Raw genomic sequence first — 19,534 nt, 5'->3', positions numbered from 1 at the left:
GTCCATGCAAAGGCAGCATTGCTAACTTTGGCGGGCCGTATCATGGTTGTTTTACCACTAGGGCTTTTTTATAGACATCTAATAAATCACAACCACCCCCAGGACTACCCACAAAGTATACAGGCTCTAGGATCGGTATATCCCTGTTCCCAAGTTTTACCACACTTTAAATTATTGTGGCTGAAGAAAAATGGAGAGAAAGATCTGGTTATAATAAACTACTATACCAATGTTTTTGATGTAACATGCAGTAGGGCGGCGACAGCAATAGATCATCATTTGGCAACCTTCCTAAGCGTTATACATACAAATTATATGTTCATGTGGGCAGAAGATTTTAACATACAAGCCTGTGCTCTAGGTGATACACAGTCACGTGGTTGTACTAATCAGGGTGGGATGGGAAATTACCATTTTTGCCATAATGAGTATTGTGAAGCCTTGAACTTTACCATTACCAAATATGATCTTGAGCTACTGAGGTGGGACTGTGATATTAATAGTGAACTGGCCTCATCATTTATCGGTAGGAATTCAACCTCTATTATCGACCATTTGCTGATATCCGCATCAGCAAATGTTTTGTGCTGCACACCTACCACCGTACCGGCAGTCCTAAGTGACCACAATCTGATCACAATACCATTTTTGGGGGGGGGGGGGGGCACCATACTTCCCCTGATGTAAATAATATCACTGTAAGCAGGCCTAATAGTGTAAGAATTAAATGGAAAGGTGTTGACCCCACCATTATGTTGCAAATAATAGTAGAGAAAAATATTGTGAAAATTGACTACTGCCTCCAGGAGGATAGTGTACCTAACCTAATAGTTAAGAATTTTAAACAAATCATCAGCTCCATAAAACTACTACTTAAATGTCACACCAGTAGTGCAGGGAATAGGAAAAGAGAATGGTTTGACACCGCTGGCACCAAAATATTCCGCTCGCTGAAATGGGCCTTGAGCAGTTTCCCACGGGACATTTTCTTAATCAAGACCCTGCGTATTCAATATAAACAGGCCAGGGATAACAGGATAAAACACTCCAGAATGAAGCATGAGACAATCTTACCATTGCGGCAGAGAATAAAAATACTAAGTAATTCTGGGACACGGTGAATGCGCCATTGTTACAAAAATTATGATGCTCCAGAATTCAACCATCTTGTCCCCTGTGATAGTTGGGTGGCACATTTTTTAGACATCTTTAAAGAACATACTGAGGATGTAGTAAGGCCTAAATGGAGGTCGTGAGGGGAAGGGGGATCAGAAAACCTAGAAATTACCTTAGAAGAAGTCAAGCTGGCCACTAAAACTAGCGCAGGGGGACGGGCCTCTGGTCCAGAAAGGGGTGACAGTTGATATATTCAAAGCTGCTCCTGACCTTTGGGGCCTATCCTGACCGGGGTCTTTAATGCAGCATCAACAGATAGTATCCCATCTCTTGGGAGACATCGAATATTATACCTATCTATAAGAAGGGGGACAAAGCCGAGCCCAAAAACTATCGCCAGATTTCACTTTTAGACTCCTCATTGATGGTCATGAATAGAGTTCTATTGGTAAGGTTGGAGTATTGGGTACACGAAAAATCAATCTTGTCCCTGGCTCAGTATGGTTTCAGGAAGCAGATGTGAACGGCAGAACAATACACTAACCTGGAGCTCTTAAACAGTAAATAAACAAGGGCCAAGATGGTTACTTTATCTATATGTTTCGCTGATTTGACCAGCACTTTTGATTTAGTTGACCAAAATCTATTATGGGTGTTACTGATTTCTCTAGTGCATCGAGATCGATTGAGGGGTTCCTCTCACGTCTCTATGAAAAGCTAAAGAGACAGGTAAATTTTGGCCCTCAAGGAGAAGGCACGCCTCAATTTAAATTAGGGCGTGGCATTCGTCAAGGGTGTGTATTGGCACCATTACTTTTCTAACTCTCTATTAATGGGGTGGATAGTCATCTCAAGTTGCTGCAGACCGATGCCCCTAAGGCTGGAGGATATTCAATACCAGTGCTGCTTTATGCAGATGACGCTGTACTCCTAGCTAGAACTCCGGTAGGCCTGCAGAAACTGATGACTGCATTTGGAGAATTTTTGTCTTCAAGGCAAATGGTTATTAACAAAACCAAAACATTTATTATGGTCTGTGGTCAGACACGAAAATGCTGCAGAACCTTTTTTATTGATAGTACACCAACTGTTTCAGTGAAATTCTTTTGTTATCTGGGGATATTGTTTGTGGGCAATGGCTCATGGACTCAGCATGTATTAAATACCAGAGAGAAAATGGGCAAGGTCTCCCAGGGACTTTCCAAGTTTGCTTCGAAACTGGGTAGCCGACCTATTAAGGAAATGGTGGCTATGTATAAAGCTAAGGGCGTGACAACGGCAACCTATGGAGCTGGTCTCTGGGGCCACGCCAATGCCCATACCCTTCAAATTGTTTAAAGTACATTTTTTAAAAGGCTTTTATATTTGCCACCATGTGCAGCAAACACTATAGTTCACAATGAGGTAAATCTGCAATTTTTAGAGGCTCTCCTTTTGTTTAAACCCTTGTTATTATGGTTTTCACTTTGGGCCAAGGATGAGATTAGCTTTACCAGAAATATGATCCTTGAATGACTAACCCTGGATAAAGCCCAAAATATACCGTGGCTATTTCACATCAACTCTCTTATGGGTGAATTGTGTAACCGTTTGGTCTGATATTACCCATTTTACATCACTTACCAAGAATAGGATCAAACTAAAAAGTTTCCAAGTTAGGCTTACCAAACGTGATTTGGAAGAGAGGAAAAAAAATTGCTAGTGATATTTTATAAGACCTTGGATAAGGAAGAGGAGGTTAACCATTATCTGACATACATAAATATTATACAACATCGCTTTGTGTTGACAAGGTTGAGATGCGGTATTGTGCATCACCTAGTCGATTTTCCACATATGAGGTATTGCCCCTCTGATACAATTCTGTGACCCTGTGATGGCTATAGGAAACAAATCACTCTGCACCTTCTATTATTCTGTAAACTTTACCAGAATCTGAGAGATGTTATTTGAAACCTATGTTTATTGCTCAGAATATCCAAACGCCTAAAATTGCACTCAACTTCTTGGTGTCTCCAGGTGGTCCCCCTATGTGTTATAATGTTGCACTATTCTTAACGAATGCTATTAGAATAAGGAAAGCATATTGCAATAGCTAATGTATGAGGTACTATATCTTCTATTGTTCTTTGTTCTGTTGGACTGTGAAATGTCTATTACTGATTTGTAGTACTCAACTGTAAGATTATCTGTACATGTTATTTTAGATGTGTTTTAATCATACCCCTTTTAATACAATATTGTATACGCAATATGGATTTTATCTTTTGTGTGCTTATATTTATATGTGCAATTTTATCTATATACTTTTACGGCTATATTTTTTGAATCCGAATAAATATTATGAACGATTGTCCTACGCTAATTTTAATCTTTAAAGTTATTTTTCCGTGTTAGGTTTTTCTGCTACCAATCAAAATGTATCACGCTGTCCAATCCCAGCGCGACTCACAGCAACCAACCTACACCAGTGCGGCGCTCTTGGTGTAGTTTTCACCTAACTAACAAATACCAGAGCGGCACTCTGTGACGTCAGTTTAACTCTTGCGACCGACCCTCCCTTTACAAATCCGCGTCAGCGTCTTTTCGAAATCTTTACAAAGCAAACTACATAAAACAGCTTGTCTGCTCCACTAAAAGAAAAAAATATAGGCCATACACTCTGAGAATTCTCTTTTCGCTGAATAGCAAAATCTAGACTAGCGGGATTTTACCCTCACTCAAGTGAAAAACTCTTGGGACTTCACCAGATGCACATTCTGAAGTGACCCAAATAAATCTCCACCACTTCATACTTTCAAGAATCATTGTGCAGTACTAACAAACCGACCATTTCCTAGCACTGCATCAACAGCAGACAATTCACACTAAGGGGGTCATTAGGATGGCGGATTTCCCGCATACTCCGGGCCGGCGGAAGCCACCGCCGGGCCGGAGTATGCGGGAAATCCGCCGAGGAGGCCTGAAAGACCCACCGCCAAATCAGGTTGGCTGGTGGGTCTCCCAATCCGTCCGCCGCTTTTCCGCCGCGGTCGGAAGGCGACCACGGCGGAAAAGCAATAACATGGCTGGCGGTGTCTATCAGACACCGCCAGCCATATTAGGATGCAGGGTGAGTCATGCTTTTCCGCGGCGGCTTTTCCGCCGTGGAAAAGCATACGGACAGTCACTTTGGGGGCCCGTTGCGGGCCCCCTGGGTGAAGGTTGCGTGGGGGGTGCACATGGGGGGTACCTATGGTACCCCCCTGCCCTTGCGTGCACGAAGCGGCAGGCACCGCGCGGTGCCTGCCGCTTTGTGCATGCAAATGCACACATTTCGTTTTTTGCATTGCGGCGGATGCTGCTTCAAGCAGCATCCGCCGCAATGTAAAACATACAGGATGTGACCGCCAGGGTGGCGGTCACATCCTAATTGCTATGGAGGGACCGCCGCTGCCCATGCGGACGGTCCCTCCAACTCAGGGGTGGCGGACGGACGCAAGTCCGTCCGCCATCCTAATCGGCCCCTTAGTGTATGCCACACTAAGATTGCCCTTGGGCTTATCCCAGGATCTCAGGCCCACGACAGACCTTTTACTTCCATTAAGGTCAACGACGGACCACAACATAAAACGTAAAGGTACATAGTCAATAAATGTCTGTTCCTTTATTCCGTCTTTCCATTACCCAGTATTTTAGTCTAAACTAACCATCCAATGACACTACCAGAAACTGATGCAGCGGAAGTGGAGTACATTTTAAAATCATTCACTTTATCCCACATTTATCGTAACCAGGAATTTTTCTATAACCATTGGGTTTGGGCCCATAAAAACTCAATAACCACTTTCATATATCAGGTCCACTAATAGATCTTTGGTAGAGCTCATAGGGACTCGATAATAAGAGACGCATGCTATTTCCCACATGAGGACCGATAATGAAGGTAAAGCCTTTCTAACAACAGTAATCATAATATGCATATGTCTAAAATAATAATAAACTCTTAATACTTATCAAGTTACTTTTATCTAATTACTTCAAAATATGAATGGTCAATACACAAGTACGAGAAAATATAAATTCCTCATTATTCTGTTATTACAGGTACATTCACAATTAGAAAATACAGTTCAATGACAAATACATCATATAATCAATAACAGCATGAGAGGAGAGAGAGAGACCACGAAAAATAATAATTGTGAATCAGTATGCAATTCAGAATTCCATACAGACCTAGATCAAAGAATACTAATGCACAGTGTGCAAAAGTCAGAAATAGCTAAGACTTTGGCCAAAAAGGTATAGCTTGAGCAACATCACCAACAGATGAAGTGCAAGTAATCAAGATAGTCTCGCTCAGGATTTGCAAGTATAATAGCCCGCCAGAGTAGCATAGAGAGGACAGCAGCAAAGGCTATCTTCTCATAGAAACAGCTACTGCCAAGTCTCTTTTTTCACTGTAATACTTATACCCAAACGCTAGAAAGTTCTATCCGCCTAAAGTTGCGATTTCATAGTTTCACACAATTCGATTGGTCCAATTTATGAGGTGATCATAGTCTCAGTCAGTATATCCGGATTTAAACAAATATATCAGCTTTTTAGAAACAGTGAAGGACAAAATACATTCCTTTGTGGCCTACATTAGGGAAAAGGAAAATTACTTTAGCAGGGTTTTAAGGCCTTCATAGACAAAACATAATTCGAAATTTTCTACGGAAATAAAACACACATTAATATTTTAGCAAAAGAAAGAAACATAAAGAAATAAGGAATAAGGATTCATTGTACTAATTAAATCCATAAGTATAATCTACTTTTGAATAAGCAATCTATTAATAAGATCTTATTTTAATTTGATATGAAAATAGGATAAACATTTCATGAAACATTTATTCTATAAGCGTTTTCTATATGTTTCTATTTCATATTTTCTCCGTGCACAATTCTAAATGCATATGTATTCATGTCTCTCTCCCATAACTTTATAAAAACACTTCATAGAGTTTTCATGCTTTTCAGCATAATAAGCGTTGCAGCCAATTAGCTTTTTATTTTACTAAACATCTCGTGCCTTTCTTGGACATTTTCACATCGTACCTTCAAAAATCCCATTGTACATACATTTTTTTAAAGTCACACCATTAGTCATTGTTTTGTTAATAACATGGTTATGAGTGGATTTGATCAAGCAAGATCATTTCGCAAAAATCATGCTTCATCAGCTGCTTCTGTTTCCCATCTTTATTTTGTTTATGGGTCTCTCTGTTAAAATTGACCCTAAAACATTACATCCCATTTTTGAGTGGTGTTGATTATCATGTTTTTTAATCTTTCTTTCTTGACCTAAACCAGTGCATCCACATGGATTTGGAGGCAATCCTAAAACTGTAGTACTCTAATTATGAGACATTCAAAATTCTGTAGCACCCCCACCCTCATTCCATTGTTGTGTCCTGTGTGGGCCTCTGGGTCCTATTATAGCCCAACAATGTTTAATTTGCATATGGTAGGACTGTGGGGGGCAAGGTGATTACAGGGTAGGCTTGGGCTCTCCATTAATCAGTACACCAATGACCAGCATAATCTACGGGTATCCTATGATGGCTGATATTCATTGACTGAAGAGTTGCCTCTAAAATGTAATTCAACCCTAAATGAGGGCTGCTTGTTTGAAAATTAAGGAGCATCTCCAAATCGCATGGGAATATCTTGCCCAACAGTAACTGATTCTGCCACAGAATTAGCAGTGGGTGGTGTCTCCCGAAAATGGTCGAGCAATCATAGGGTAAAAAACATTATACTGAGAACCTGTCAAAAGGCCATTAGAGGCTTCATGCTGCTGCTACATTAACATATTTATTGTTTTGGGCAATATTTACATAGTGCAAACTCGCCCTGACAGTATGAGAGCCCTTTACATGAGCACACGTTACATTACACAGGAAGTAATATGATGAAAAATAATCATCTTACCTCGGCGGTCAATCTTCATTGCACACCCGCAGGCCGACTCTTTAAAATCCACCAAGCTGTCTGCTTTATTGAAGAGCTGTGCATGCCGGCACGGGAAAACTAAGCACCAACCACTTCAGCTAATTAAAGTACTACTCTCTTGCTGTTTATAATAGTAAACAGCATAAGAGCACTGACAGGATTGGCTAGGCCAGCTGAAGGCAGGGCTTCATCCGAGACAAATGGGGCTGTGTCTGTTTCCCCAGCTCCCTTACAGTGTTTATGGGAAGGTTCTATTTCTTACCGGTAATCTTCATTACTCCGGTTCCCGTTGTCCTCCTCCCATTCATTTACATATTGGAGATAACAATCTCCAGACAGAAAAAAGGAGCAGAGGCATGCTGGGACCCTAATACTGCCGCTCCCACCTGGAGTACATAAGCAGCACTTACCCAGCATCCCATCTGTGCAACCAAGCCCAGACATGAAGGCCGGCCGCCCGGGAGGGAGGGAGGGGCGCATGAATGGGACGAGAACAAAGGGACCTGGAGTAATGAAGATTACGGGTAAGTAATAGAACATTACCCCCAGGTCCCTTATGTCCTCGTCCCATTCATTTACATATTGGAGAATACCAAAGCAGAAAAACCGGCCTTCCGTACCCACAAGCACACCCAGGAAACCACAACAAAAAGCAGCAACCCAAGGAAGCACCGAGAATAAGGAAAAGAGGGACCGCAGGAAACAACCGGCCCGCAACCCAGGACAAGACAGCGGGGCCAAAAACAGGACCATAGGCAATCCAGAAAAACAGAAGGCCAGGACCCCAACAAGGAGGCCGCCAACCAGAGAAACCGGAGACAGGGCAACCGGAACCAAGACCCAAAGGACACGGCCAAGCAACCCACCGGACAAGGCCGCCCAGGACCTGCCAGCCACCCAGACACAGAGCAAATCGCGACAGCCCCAAAGAAGGCCAAGAAAGAACCGGCCAACAGAGCGCAGGCACAAGCACCCAGACCAACAAGGAAGGAGGAAAGCATTGGCCAAAAACCGGCCCACCCCACCAAAACGAACGACCCGGCCCCAGAGAGCCCAGAGCAGGGGCCGAACAGGAGCAAGACCCCAACCAAACAGAAAAGACAGGCAAGGAGAAAGAAACCAGAAAACTCCAGGAGGCCAAAAAACCCCACCGGGAAGGAGGCCACCAGCCAAAACAGGAAGGCCACCAAACCCAGAACAGCAGGGCAGAGGAGGCCAATCCAAAGACTACAGGCCAGAGACGCCCCCAGAAAGAACCTGCCGAAAGCTGACCAACAAAGGAACGGCCAACAAGACCGGAAAACAACAATGAACAAGCCCAACAAGGGCCACCGGCCACAACCCCCAGAAAACCCCCAATCCCAAAAGGGAGGAAGAACAGGGCAGGAAGGGAGTCCAGAGCAACCGGGGAACACCCAGCAGTCCCAAACCAGGAAACAACCAGGCAGGAACCCACCGAACCATAGAGGGCAGACAAAAACAGGCGCCAACACGGCAGAGGACCTCACAGCAACCCACACCCAGGCCAAGCACACAGCAAGGGCAGGAGCAGCCAAAAAAAGAAACGCCCCCAGGGCGCACAGCACTCAGACCAAAAGGCCGCAAGGCCCGACCCCAGCCACGCCAGAGAGGAGCCAAGAAAACAGCACAAACCAGGGCAACAAACGCCAAAGGAGCCAGCAAGCCAGGACCAGAGCCAAGCAACCTGACGATGCAGGAGGACCCACAGGCCCAACCAAACCCCGGAAGGAGCCCACGCAGTGCCATGGCCAAAGCAAAGGGCAGGGAGGAACAGGGAACCCCCAGCACACCACTGCCAGACCACACAAAAGGCCAGAAAAAGAAACAGAGGAAACCGCCAAAGCGGAAGCCGTAGAGAAGGAAGGGGGCCAAGCAGCAAGAAAAACCCCAGGCAACCCGCAGCCAGGAGGGAGGCACCCACAGGGGCAAGAGCACCACAGAACTGCACCCTAACCAGAGAGGGGCGGGAGGGCACCCAAACGGACACCCACCAGGAACAAAGCCTGGGGAAGCAAGGGAGGTAGAAGCAAGCCAGAACACCAGAACCAGGAATAACCAGAATATCCAGCAAAACACACCCAAGAGCAGGCCGAAAATGACAACACAGCCACAAAGCCAAGGAGGCACAGCCCAAGGCCACCCCGAACCAGCAGGAAGCCGGCATACCTGGAGTCCAAGGACCCCACACAGGCGGAACAAGCCCGGGAAGATAACCGCCGGCAGGAGAAGGCCCGAAGGACCCACAAGGATGCGGCCACAACCGCACAGCGTCCCACCAGGACACTAAAAGAGAGCCCAGGCAAGGATGCAGAGCCCAAAAAGGTGACAACAGCCACACACAACCCCGCAGGAGCGGAAAAGCCCCAGCAGACACTCAGCCAGGCACCCACCACAGGAACCAGAGGAGCATACGCTCCAGGAGTGCAGACAGACCAAGAAGCCAACAGCACCCGGCAGTCCCAGGTGGCCACGCAGGCACTAACCCGACCTGACCAGACAGGGGGGCACGGCCACAGACCACCAACCGGGAGAACTGCAGAACAGAAGAAGGAAAACATGCGCCCCGGACAGGGCAGCAGCAAAAAACAGCCCAGCCCAAACAGCAGCGGCACGAACCCCAGGGACCAAAAAGCGAACAGCCACCAGAAACACAGCCGGGGGGGGGGTCCCAAGGAAAGGAAGAGCAGGCGCCCACACCAGGTAGAGAAGTCCCCCCAGCAGGCCACAAACAGGAACAAACCAGGCAGAAACAGTGGCAAAACCAGGAGGGACGGTCAGGAAACACCGGAAGCAAGCCAAAGGCAAGCATAGGGAGAGCCAGGGCAGGAGCAAACAAAAACAGAAGCAGCCAGACCCCATAAGCAACCCAAGCACACAGAAGGCCCCGGGACAAACACCCGAAGCCCCAGGCCAGAGTAAAGGAGGACAGAACAGCCGTCCAAAAGGCAGCACAAGCGACCCTAGCGCAGGCAGAGAAGGCAGAGCACCCAGAGAGCATCAGGCATAACACCAGGTAACCTCAAGAGGAACTAGGCGCCGCCCAAGGGACAGGAGGAACAAAGCTAAGAACCAGGAGCCCCCACGCATCAAACCCCGACCAACCACGCAGAAGCCAGGAAGCAAAGGCAAACACCCAGAACACACAAGCGGAGCAGAGGCCACAAGAGCCAGCCCGCAGCGGAGGCAAGGCCACCCAAAAAGGGGCAGACAGACCAACGGACCCAACACACCCAAAGCCACCCCCGCGACACCCCTAAAAGCAGGGATGCAGAGGGGCAGAAAGAAAAGCGGGGAAAAGCCCGGCAGGACCAACAGGAACCCAGGGGAGCCAACAGGACCCCCCCACCCACAGGCACCAAAGGAGCAGAAACACCGACCTACCAGCCGCCGAGGGCACGGAGCCGCGGATGAGCCCCAAGTAAGGGGGACCAGAAACGCACCCCAACAGGCCACCGCCGAGGAAGCGAGAGGCGACCCCGACACAAGGACAGCAGAGGCCAAGGCGCAAGCAAGCAGGCAGGGAGACCCCAACAACACAGGGAACCCCAGGAGCAAGCACAGACAGAGCCAGCCAAAAAAAAGGAACCATCCACCACAGAGGCGACTGAAACCCACGCCAACCAGAGGCAGGCAACTAAACAGAAAGAGCGAATGCCAATAGGTCAGAGAAACAGCAAACAAACTCAACGGATAGGAGAACCCCCCCAACAGAGCCCGCTAGAAACCTCAAAAGCACGTGTGGCCATGAGCAGGGGCACCACCCGAAGGCAGCGACCCAAAGGGAAAAGTACCGCGGCAGAGACAGAAAACACCCACCACACAGACCAAGGGAGAGGAGCACAGGAACAAGCACTGACGAAGAGCACCAAACCCGGAACCACAGCGCCCAAAATGCCAGCCCCCCTGAGCAGAGTACCCCAGAGGTCAGAGCAAAGCAAAAGTGCCTCAAGGCCAGCGCAAAGCAAGGCACAAACCAGGAGCCATGCAGCAGCCAGAACATGAGGGAGAAGTCGCCGCCCCAGATGCCACACAACGCAAGCCACCTGACTCAGGGTCACCAGCAACCAGGGAAAAAACTTCGACCACCCCCTCTTCCACACACCGCTGGCGGGGGGCATAGGGCAGAGACCAAAGAAACCGCAGGCACAGACAAGCACAGCCCCAACCAAGAAGTACCCGAACTGGGCAGCGCAGGCCGGGAGCAGCGCGAGGTAACGGAGGAAGCAGCAGGCGAACCCACGAGGAGCAGAGCAGCCCCTGCAGGACGCTCCCCGCACAAGGACACAACCAAGCGTCTGGAAGGCGCAGGGAGAACAAGTGACCCACCCAGAAACACAGCCGACCCGAGACACGAACCGCAGCACTAGCACCAGGGTCCGGCTCACCATCACCAAGGCGGCAGCTCCAGCCGTGAGAGAAGGAGGCCGTCGAACATGCGCCAGGACAAAGAAAGGCAGGCCAAAGCCAATGTAGGCGGCACCCCATACGCTACCTTGCTGACCCACGAGCATGACAGGGAACAATGGTGGGACAAGGGAATCGTGCAACCAGTGACACAGCAGAGGCCCACCCGACAGCTGCAAAGGGGAGCTGAAGAAAGGGCACTGGAAGCCACCATGAGCCAGGACAAACAGCAAGCCTCCAAGTCCGCCCGGACATGAAGAGGAAGCGTTTACTGCAACCAAACACGGATCCCGCTCCACACCCCAAGGCTGAGGAGACAAGAACAGCAGTAGCAGGCACATCTGCAGGGAGAGAAATAAAGTCCGCTACGCGGGACTCACCCGGAGAGGGGTCCGGACACCACCAGCAGCAAGGCCCCCACTCCAACAGAGTGAAGCCAGGAACACTGCAAACGCGGCCAGTCTTCCACCCGGCCCGGCCTCAGGAAGACGCGCATGCGACCCGGAAGCACCCGGGAGGACACGCACCAGCCGCAAAGGGTCGGCCGGTCAAGCAGCACACCGGCCAGGAACCAGCATGACACCCAGCAAGCCTAGCAGGCCAGGGGACAGCCCAGGAAAATCCCGCGCCCACACAGCCAGGCAGCTGGGCGGGGGAAAGGAGAGAAGAACGCCACTCAAGCCCGCAGAAGCGGCACCAGCAGCACCATGTCCATTCTGTCGACAGAAAAAAAGAACAGACAGGATGCTGGGTAAGTACTGCTTATGTACTCACGTTGGGAGGGGCAGTATTAGGGTCCCAGCATGCCTCTTTCTGTCGGGGGATTGTTACCTCCAATATGTAAATTAATGGGATGAGGACATAAGGGACCTGGGGGTAATGGAAATGTCGGGCTGGCCACCAGCAAAATACCAGTCAACCTGACATGTGTAGTTCAGTTACACAGCCCCAGGTGGTCGCTGCAACAAACCACGCTTTGCAGGATAGTACACCTCCTGCCTGCTGGGGGAAACAGCTCTGTGGTGGCGCCGCCTCATAAAGGAGAACAGTAAAGGACTTGGGATCATGTATGAGAAGTGATGGCTCGCAGACAGAGTCAATGCCCTTGCGGCCCTATGAAGAAACCGCCCCTGCACAGAATGGGATTATGCCTATGGTGGCAGAATATGCCAGAACGGTAGACCTACAGAAACACTTTATTCTAAATTCCCACATTGCAAAGAACGAACGAACATCTTCACTCTACTGTGTGCTTGCCCTTTCCCGACTGGGCTGTGGCTGTGGCTCATTGCTGCTCCAAGTGTGTGCTGTGCATACCTTAAAGAACACTTTTCATTGAGGCATAGGTTTGATTTCAGTAGCATAGTTAACCTCATTTTGAAATTGCTGCATTTGGTTTATCTAATTTAAAGTTCCATTTAAGCCTGGTGTTCTTTCATACGCTTTAATTTTGAAGCCTTGTGTCACATTTTATGGTAATTAAGGATTTCATGAGCTTGGACAATCACAGAGGGCACAGAGCAGCTCACGCGGAGTCTCAAATACAGTCAATTTGGGTTTAAATTGTTAATTCTCATATGCAGAATACTTTCACAAATCATTTGTTATTGCATTTTAACATAAATACAAAGAACACTATTCAAGAGCAATTCAGTAGTGAGAAAGTATCTTGTGTAGATTTTCTAAAAACTGATCGTACCATTTAAAAAGTAAATTCTAACTCCATTTATCTTTGAAGATGGCAAACCAAATGAAATGATAGAAAAAACACTCCCACTTTGCATACTCAGTGCTCCCATCTATATGAGAATCACATAAACAATTATTTGCGCCTTGCTGTTTACACCATCTTCCCTTGCGGTACAAGTAATTGTCTGATTTACCACACTCCGCATTCAACAGCATCTGCAGCCATCCATATTTGCTATGCTCCTCTGACTTGCTCGCTGTCCCATCTCGTATGCTGTTTGAATGTTTCCTTAAGCTAGGAAAAACATCCCCACAGCTCCCTATGCTGGGGCACAGAATTCAATAATGGGAGGTGTAGAAATGAAGGCACTTGCTGGAGAATGTTATGACATCTCTGAGCACAGGTTTGTAGCATCACACAGTAGCAGACTTAACATGTCTACTAAAAAGCTTGGTTAGTAACATGTAGATCACAGATTTGCTTTTTATGCAAGATAACGCGGTAGGTTTTGAATATCCCTATGTTACCTTCGGTTCTCAAACCTGTTATGAATAAGATTCTTGGATATTTGTGAAATGGTTGTTTTGGCAGGTCTGTTATGTTTAAATCAGTGCTGACATAGCCGCTGATGTCAAGAAAGAAAACCCCCCTTAACTAACTGTTCTCGAGAAATCAGGACGTGAGACCCCGAGGAATCAACCCAGATTCCAGATCAACAATAGCGGGCAAATCTAGACTCCATCTGGACCCCCTCTATTCCAACGCTGCACACAGACATTTATACACATATAGACCAACGTGCATAAATATACAAATCCAAACTGACCTACCGAAATACACACAGGAAGGTATCCATGGATACACAAGAAACAAGCCTACCTACAAAAACATATGCTGGGACCAATACAAACTGACCACACAGCTGCAAGCCAGTGGGTAATGCACAAAATGTTTGGGCGGATGATCGGTATGCTTAATTTGTTGGCGTTTACAGGGATGGAAGAAAAAATTGACGAGTCCACGGGCTGATAGAAACATGACTGCATATGTGTGAGTGTGAGCAGATACAATTGAAGCTCCTTGCATGATGTGGGTGTATGAATAGCCCATTCATTTAATAATCCATTCTTCAGTGCACTCATTCAACAGTTTACCGATTACTCCTCCTCATATTCACACATCCAGTCATGCACTTCCATCCATTCATTTACTTACCCAGGCATTCTCCTACTAACACATTTATCATTTCACCCATACATGCCCTCTCTCATTTACCCATGATCTCCTTCACCCAACAGTTGAGTCCTTCTTGCAGACATTCACTTACCACTCCACACAGTCACGCACAATCTAACTAATCTGGGTAGAAGCACATTTACTTCTAAAAACCTCCGAACTGCTGATTTTGACAATTGTGTTTATATATTGAATGTACTATGCATCATTTAGAGGACTCGGAGATTGAACACTGGTTTACAGCGTGTTCCTCAGTAAGCCATTCAACTGATTTTGTGGTTGCACAATTTTCCTACATTCGAGGCCCACGTTGAAGAGGAAATGTGTCCTAAATAATTCATCGACTAATTCGAAGCCCCCTCAACTTGTCTTTATCGTTTTTTTTCCAGGATGGGACGATTTATCATCCACATTCCCGCATGTGCCTCAGTTCCTACCGCACTTCCGAAGGTCGAGGAGATGTTCAGATGAAGGCTTGCGATCCAACCGACAAAAACCAGTTGTGGAAGTTTGAGAGGTAGAACGGGCACAGCTGGTCACAAAACAGCAGGACCCGTGGCGAAGCTCTATCATGGACAACGATGCTTTCTACTCGAATTGTGGGTTTCTTTCTGTGTTAGTCTTCCATGAAGCTTTCAGGATGAATCAAGAGAATCGAATGGGCTGGAATATGCTGCGGGCGGTTCTATCGAGCCTACAGGTATTAGCCAGGCCGACGGTTCGAAGTGCCTTTTGCACAGTAGAGGCTGTGTCTTGTTTTCGTCATATGATGACACTATGTTTACATAAACTATGTACGTGGCTCTCAATCTTTTGTTCGCTGGATGCCTAGCCTGTGGTGGAAATGAATACTGATACGTATTTTGCTAATCTGGACCAGTTTTAACGCCTAAACAAACAAACATGGGCGATGACTTATTCCCTCTAACCTGAAAGTTTGGAAGCCACTATCTCCGTTATCAGTTGTAAATTAAGAACACTTTAACGCCTCAACCTGTGCGATGGGGGGAGGAGGGATTTGTTGTCGTTTTAGAGTCTAATACAATATTCAAACAGAACAACATGGACCAAACTCCGTTTTGAGTGTCTCAAATGCACTTCCTTTCATCTGCCAGTGTTTTCGTAGAGATCTGTTCACGTGCTAGTCAGTCGCCAAAGAGGAGTGGCGCCCATGAAAAGGCTAACGTATGATTCGTTTTACACTGCACTGCAGAGTTCGGCCCAATGACTTCATGTGAATTTAAAGAAAACCAACCAGGAGCCAGGTTGTCCTGAAACAGAAATGTTTGTTGAAACAGTTATGAAAATGTGGCCCCCCTGAACGCTTTCCAAGGCGAGATGGGGCTGGTGTGTAAGCAGATTGACAAGTCACTTTTTCCCTATTTGCAACTTTCGCATGCCCCTTTGCACCACAACTAAACACACAAATGACCAAAGCAAACTTAACAGGTGGATGTGGTCTATTCAATCCAATGCTAATCGAAGTGTTAACGAATTAGACCCTCAGTTTGTGTCTGAAGGATTTTTTTTCCCTCAATGACCCGTTTTTCTTTTTTACTTAAATGTGTACGGATTTCTGGGAAATCTGGTGGTGAGTGAATAATAAAATATACAATTTATTTTTAAACTATTTAGAGAATCTTCTAATGAGGGGTTTAGGAAAAATCCTAAAGCAATGGTCTAATAACTATGTTGATTTAAACTACTGATTTAAAGTGGCTTTTTAAATAAGTTGACCAGACATGTTTTGTAAAAGTATTACTATCAAAAACCATTTACCTGTGTGTTAAGACATACAAATGTCAAGTCAAGAATAATAAATTGTTTTTTGATTTAAAAAAAAAGGAAGAACGTGTTTGTATGTTGTTAGTTTCTATCCGGTTTTTCATGTATGAAATTAATACAGTAAAAGTGTAGCGCTGTATTTTAACATATTAAATAATTTGCTTCATCCAAGAAAGGCTTACGGCCAAGTACAGTTTCGACAAATGTGAAAAAATATATCTTGGCATACAAAGCAAGCTCTGTAGGGTTGTGGGTATGAACAGGATCAGGAAGTATTTTGAAACGAACCCATAGTATAGTTGAGAACAAACCAGAATGGCTAAAAATATAATATTTAAAATTTGGATTGCAGACACCCCTCCGAGACCTTACAATTTTACAGGCAAAAGTTTTGACATTGACAGTGAAGTATAGGCCATGGGACATCACCCAGAATAGCACTGTATAGAAAGTGTCAGGATCTACTATATATTAGGCCAAACTACTGTAGCACCCACTGTGTGCAACGAGACAAGAAGTAGGTCTGTGTTGTTGATGTTACAGGATTGCATTTTCTTCATAGATGTAAATGGCCAAATGTTAATCAGATGCTTGGCTGACGCAGTCATCGTGGTTAGACTAAGCCCTGCCAAAAACAGATTTTTCCGAGCTCAGTGTGTCATACAAATTAACAAGCATTTGCAAAGCCAATAGGTCTTGCTTATAGGCAAGGTATTGGATTTCCCAGTTCGTTTTGGTTGGACAACAGGAGTGCTGGTGGAAGGAGGGGACGGTAAATAAAAAACACTATGACGCAGCCAGCTCTGGCGCTGGCCACATCATATCGCTTGTTAGGTCTTGCCTACGCAGTGCGCAAATGTTGCGTAGAGAGACCTCTTGGCACTTTTGTTAAAACTCTTGCATGTTTTGCACTGCTCTATGGGCACTCGTGTACATTTGGCGTTTCCCTTGCAGGAGCGAGCAGCAGCGCCATATGTTAGCAATTATCGCACCTTGCTGCGCGCTCCCGCAAAGGAAAAGTCAGGCATGCCCTCAGCGTCTACAGGCATTCAGTATCCTGTTACATCCCAATTCTGTTTACAGATGACAGCCAAAGTAAACCAGCATCGAAAACCGGAGACCTACCGTAGTGACTTGTTATCATAGAACGCTTTTTACCACTGTTTTGCTGTTTCATAGCACTATAAATAAAGGTTTGTTACTGACTCAACTGCTCTCCGTGAATTAACCTTGGAAGGATTAAAGTCACTACGGTAGGTCTCCGGTTTTCGATGCTGGTTTACTTTGGCACCTAGTTCCCGACTCCAAGGACCCATCCCCCTCTCGGCAGCCATTGTACAGCACCGTCAATGGCACAGCAGACACCCTGAGGTTCCAATAATTTTGCGTTTGTAACTTGTGTGTGCTTTTACTTCCCTCGGATAAGATAAGCTGCCCTTCTCGCCCAGTTTTAAATAAAGTAAGACCCAGATAAGGCTCGGTGGAGTTTGGCCCGACTCCAGCTTGATGCGGTGCCAATTTAAAGAGGTGAATGCCGGGGGAACTCGGAGTCTCTGAGGGCTGCTCCAACCTGTGCCATGAGGACCAGCAGAGAGCGATCACCAGACCACAAGCACACTCCTGCAACCCCAAGGGTGTGGTGGGCACCCCTGCGGACCCTTGGAGCAAGGCAGCACACTTTTCTGCTTTCCCAGTGACACGTCTCAGTAGCTCACCCGGAACCGTTTTTAGCTCTGGCTTGACACTGCAGATGTGGTAAAACCTATTGTTACCAATGCATTAAAATGCACAGAGTGGTGTTCGGTCCCATACTATGGAATAGTGCCTCACACTATTGGTTATTTGGTGTATCCTGCCGCCTCCTAGGCAGTACTTGCACTGCAATGCACGAGGGATTACTTTATAATATTCTTTCCATTGATGTTTATTTCCATAGATTTTTTCCTGTGTGAATGTTCCCGTTGTTGTCTCGGTTTGTCTCATAGCTATAGTTCTTTCCTCTCTATAAAACAACGTTTGGCAATGCCTCGACTCGAGTCCTGGCTTAATTGGGCTAAGGCATACAAATGCTGGCATGCATGAATCCGGGTGTTAGGATAATTCGTGTATTTAATATAACTGTAGCCATATTGAGCGGTAGGGGGGTGCATTTACTTACTTGCCCTGGGGTTCATGCCACTGAATAGGCTGCTGTTTTTGCCACATTATTCATTGCTCAGTGTTTAGCATCAGAGGTTGCACTCCCGAGTGACGTGATTAAGAATTTAACATTGATCGTGCCGGGAGATGAAAAGGAAATGCTGCTCAGGGTGCCAATTGTGTAAGACGTGTAGACTAAAAATATTACGAATGCTTCGTGCACGTTGAATCTGGGATGTGTGTCTGTCAGATCGACAGCAGTTCTGTCCGTTGTAGTGTGTTACAGGGTCATGTGTTAAGGGTTTGAATGCACCAAACCAATACGACTAATTCACTTTTTTCTTGGTTACTGTTGTATGAGGCGATCCTAAGGGAAGGTTTCATTTGATTTAAAACCAACTTTACTTTTCGTTCGGCTAGCATAGTATTTTCACTGCTAAATGAAACAAGCATTGGCATAGCCAATAGGTCTCGCCTTTGGGACCTTATAAGTATTTAATTATGCAGCACAATATCCTTGGTGCAACCTCAACTGTTGCATGGCTAAACACTTCTAATGTCCCAAAGGCGAGACCTATTGGCTATGCCAATGCTTGTTATGTTAAGCCTTTGTTTTTAGGTTTTGCCTGGCGAAAGCTGCGCTCTGCGCAGCTTTTTCGCGCAGGCGAAAACCTAATGAGAACTGTAGTGTGGGTTTGGGTCGGCCCTCGTCATTTATTGGCTGGCTCCATAAATGGAGCATAGCCATTGGACGAGGGGCCTGTCCGTCAATGCCGGACCAGATTCGGGGGCGTTCCCGAGATTCTTTGGCTTTTGCCGACGTCACGCGACGTCAGCCGAAAGCCGGGAACGCCCCCGAATCTGGTCCGGCATTGCCGGCACCTGCCTTCCTGCTCCGTGAGCGGTGTGATTAGAATTATTCGGAAATACATCCTGCTCCGTGAACGGTGTGATTAGAATTATTCGGAAATACAAAGTAAAAAAAAGTTTCTTGCTGCGCAAAACGTCCATTGGAGAATCCTGAAGCTCTCTCTGCCAACGACTTCTGCTTTTTTACGCAAGAATAATTGAAACCATTATCTGGAGAGCACAGAATGTTTTTGAAAGCCTGCCAGCTAATTTTCCAGTAACTTCTTCGGCAGTGGTACGCAGACAACTCTT

General features: G+C 46.4%; 1 protein-coding gene across 1 annotated transcript in view; it reads left to right on the top strand.

Moving 5' to 3' along the window:
• GALNT4 (polypeptide N-acetylgalactosaminyltransferase 4) overlaps positions 1-16,293 on the top strand; it is a 642,979-nt gene extending 626,686 nt beyond the window's left edge. Inside the window, exon 12 of the mRNA XM_078687691.1 lies at positions 14,839-16,293. Within this exon, the coding sequence (XP_078543817.1) occupies positions 14,839-14,970 (132 nt within the window). The 3' untranslated portion in view covers positions 14,971-16,293. The remainder of the gene's footprint in view (positions 1-14,838) is intronic.
• Positions 16,294-19,534: the final 3,241 nt, after the last annotated feature.

This window comes from Lissotriton helveticus, chromosome 4_1, assembly GCF_964261635.1.
Source record: "Lissotriton helveticus chromosome 4_1, aLisHel1.1, whole genome shotgun sequence".
NCBI lineage: Eukaryota > Metazoa > Chordata > Amphibia > Caudata > Salamandridae > Lissotriton > Lissotriton helveticus.
The sequence above is the reverse complement of the archived record's forward strand: the minus strand, read 5'-3'. Positions and strand labels throughout refer to the sequence as shown.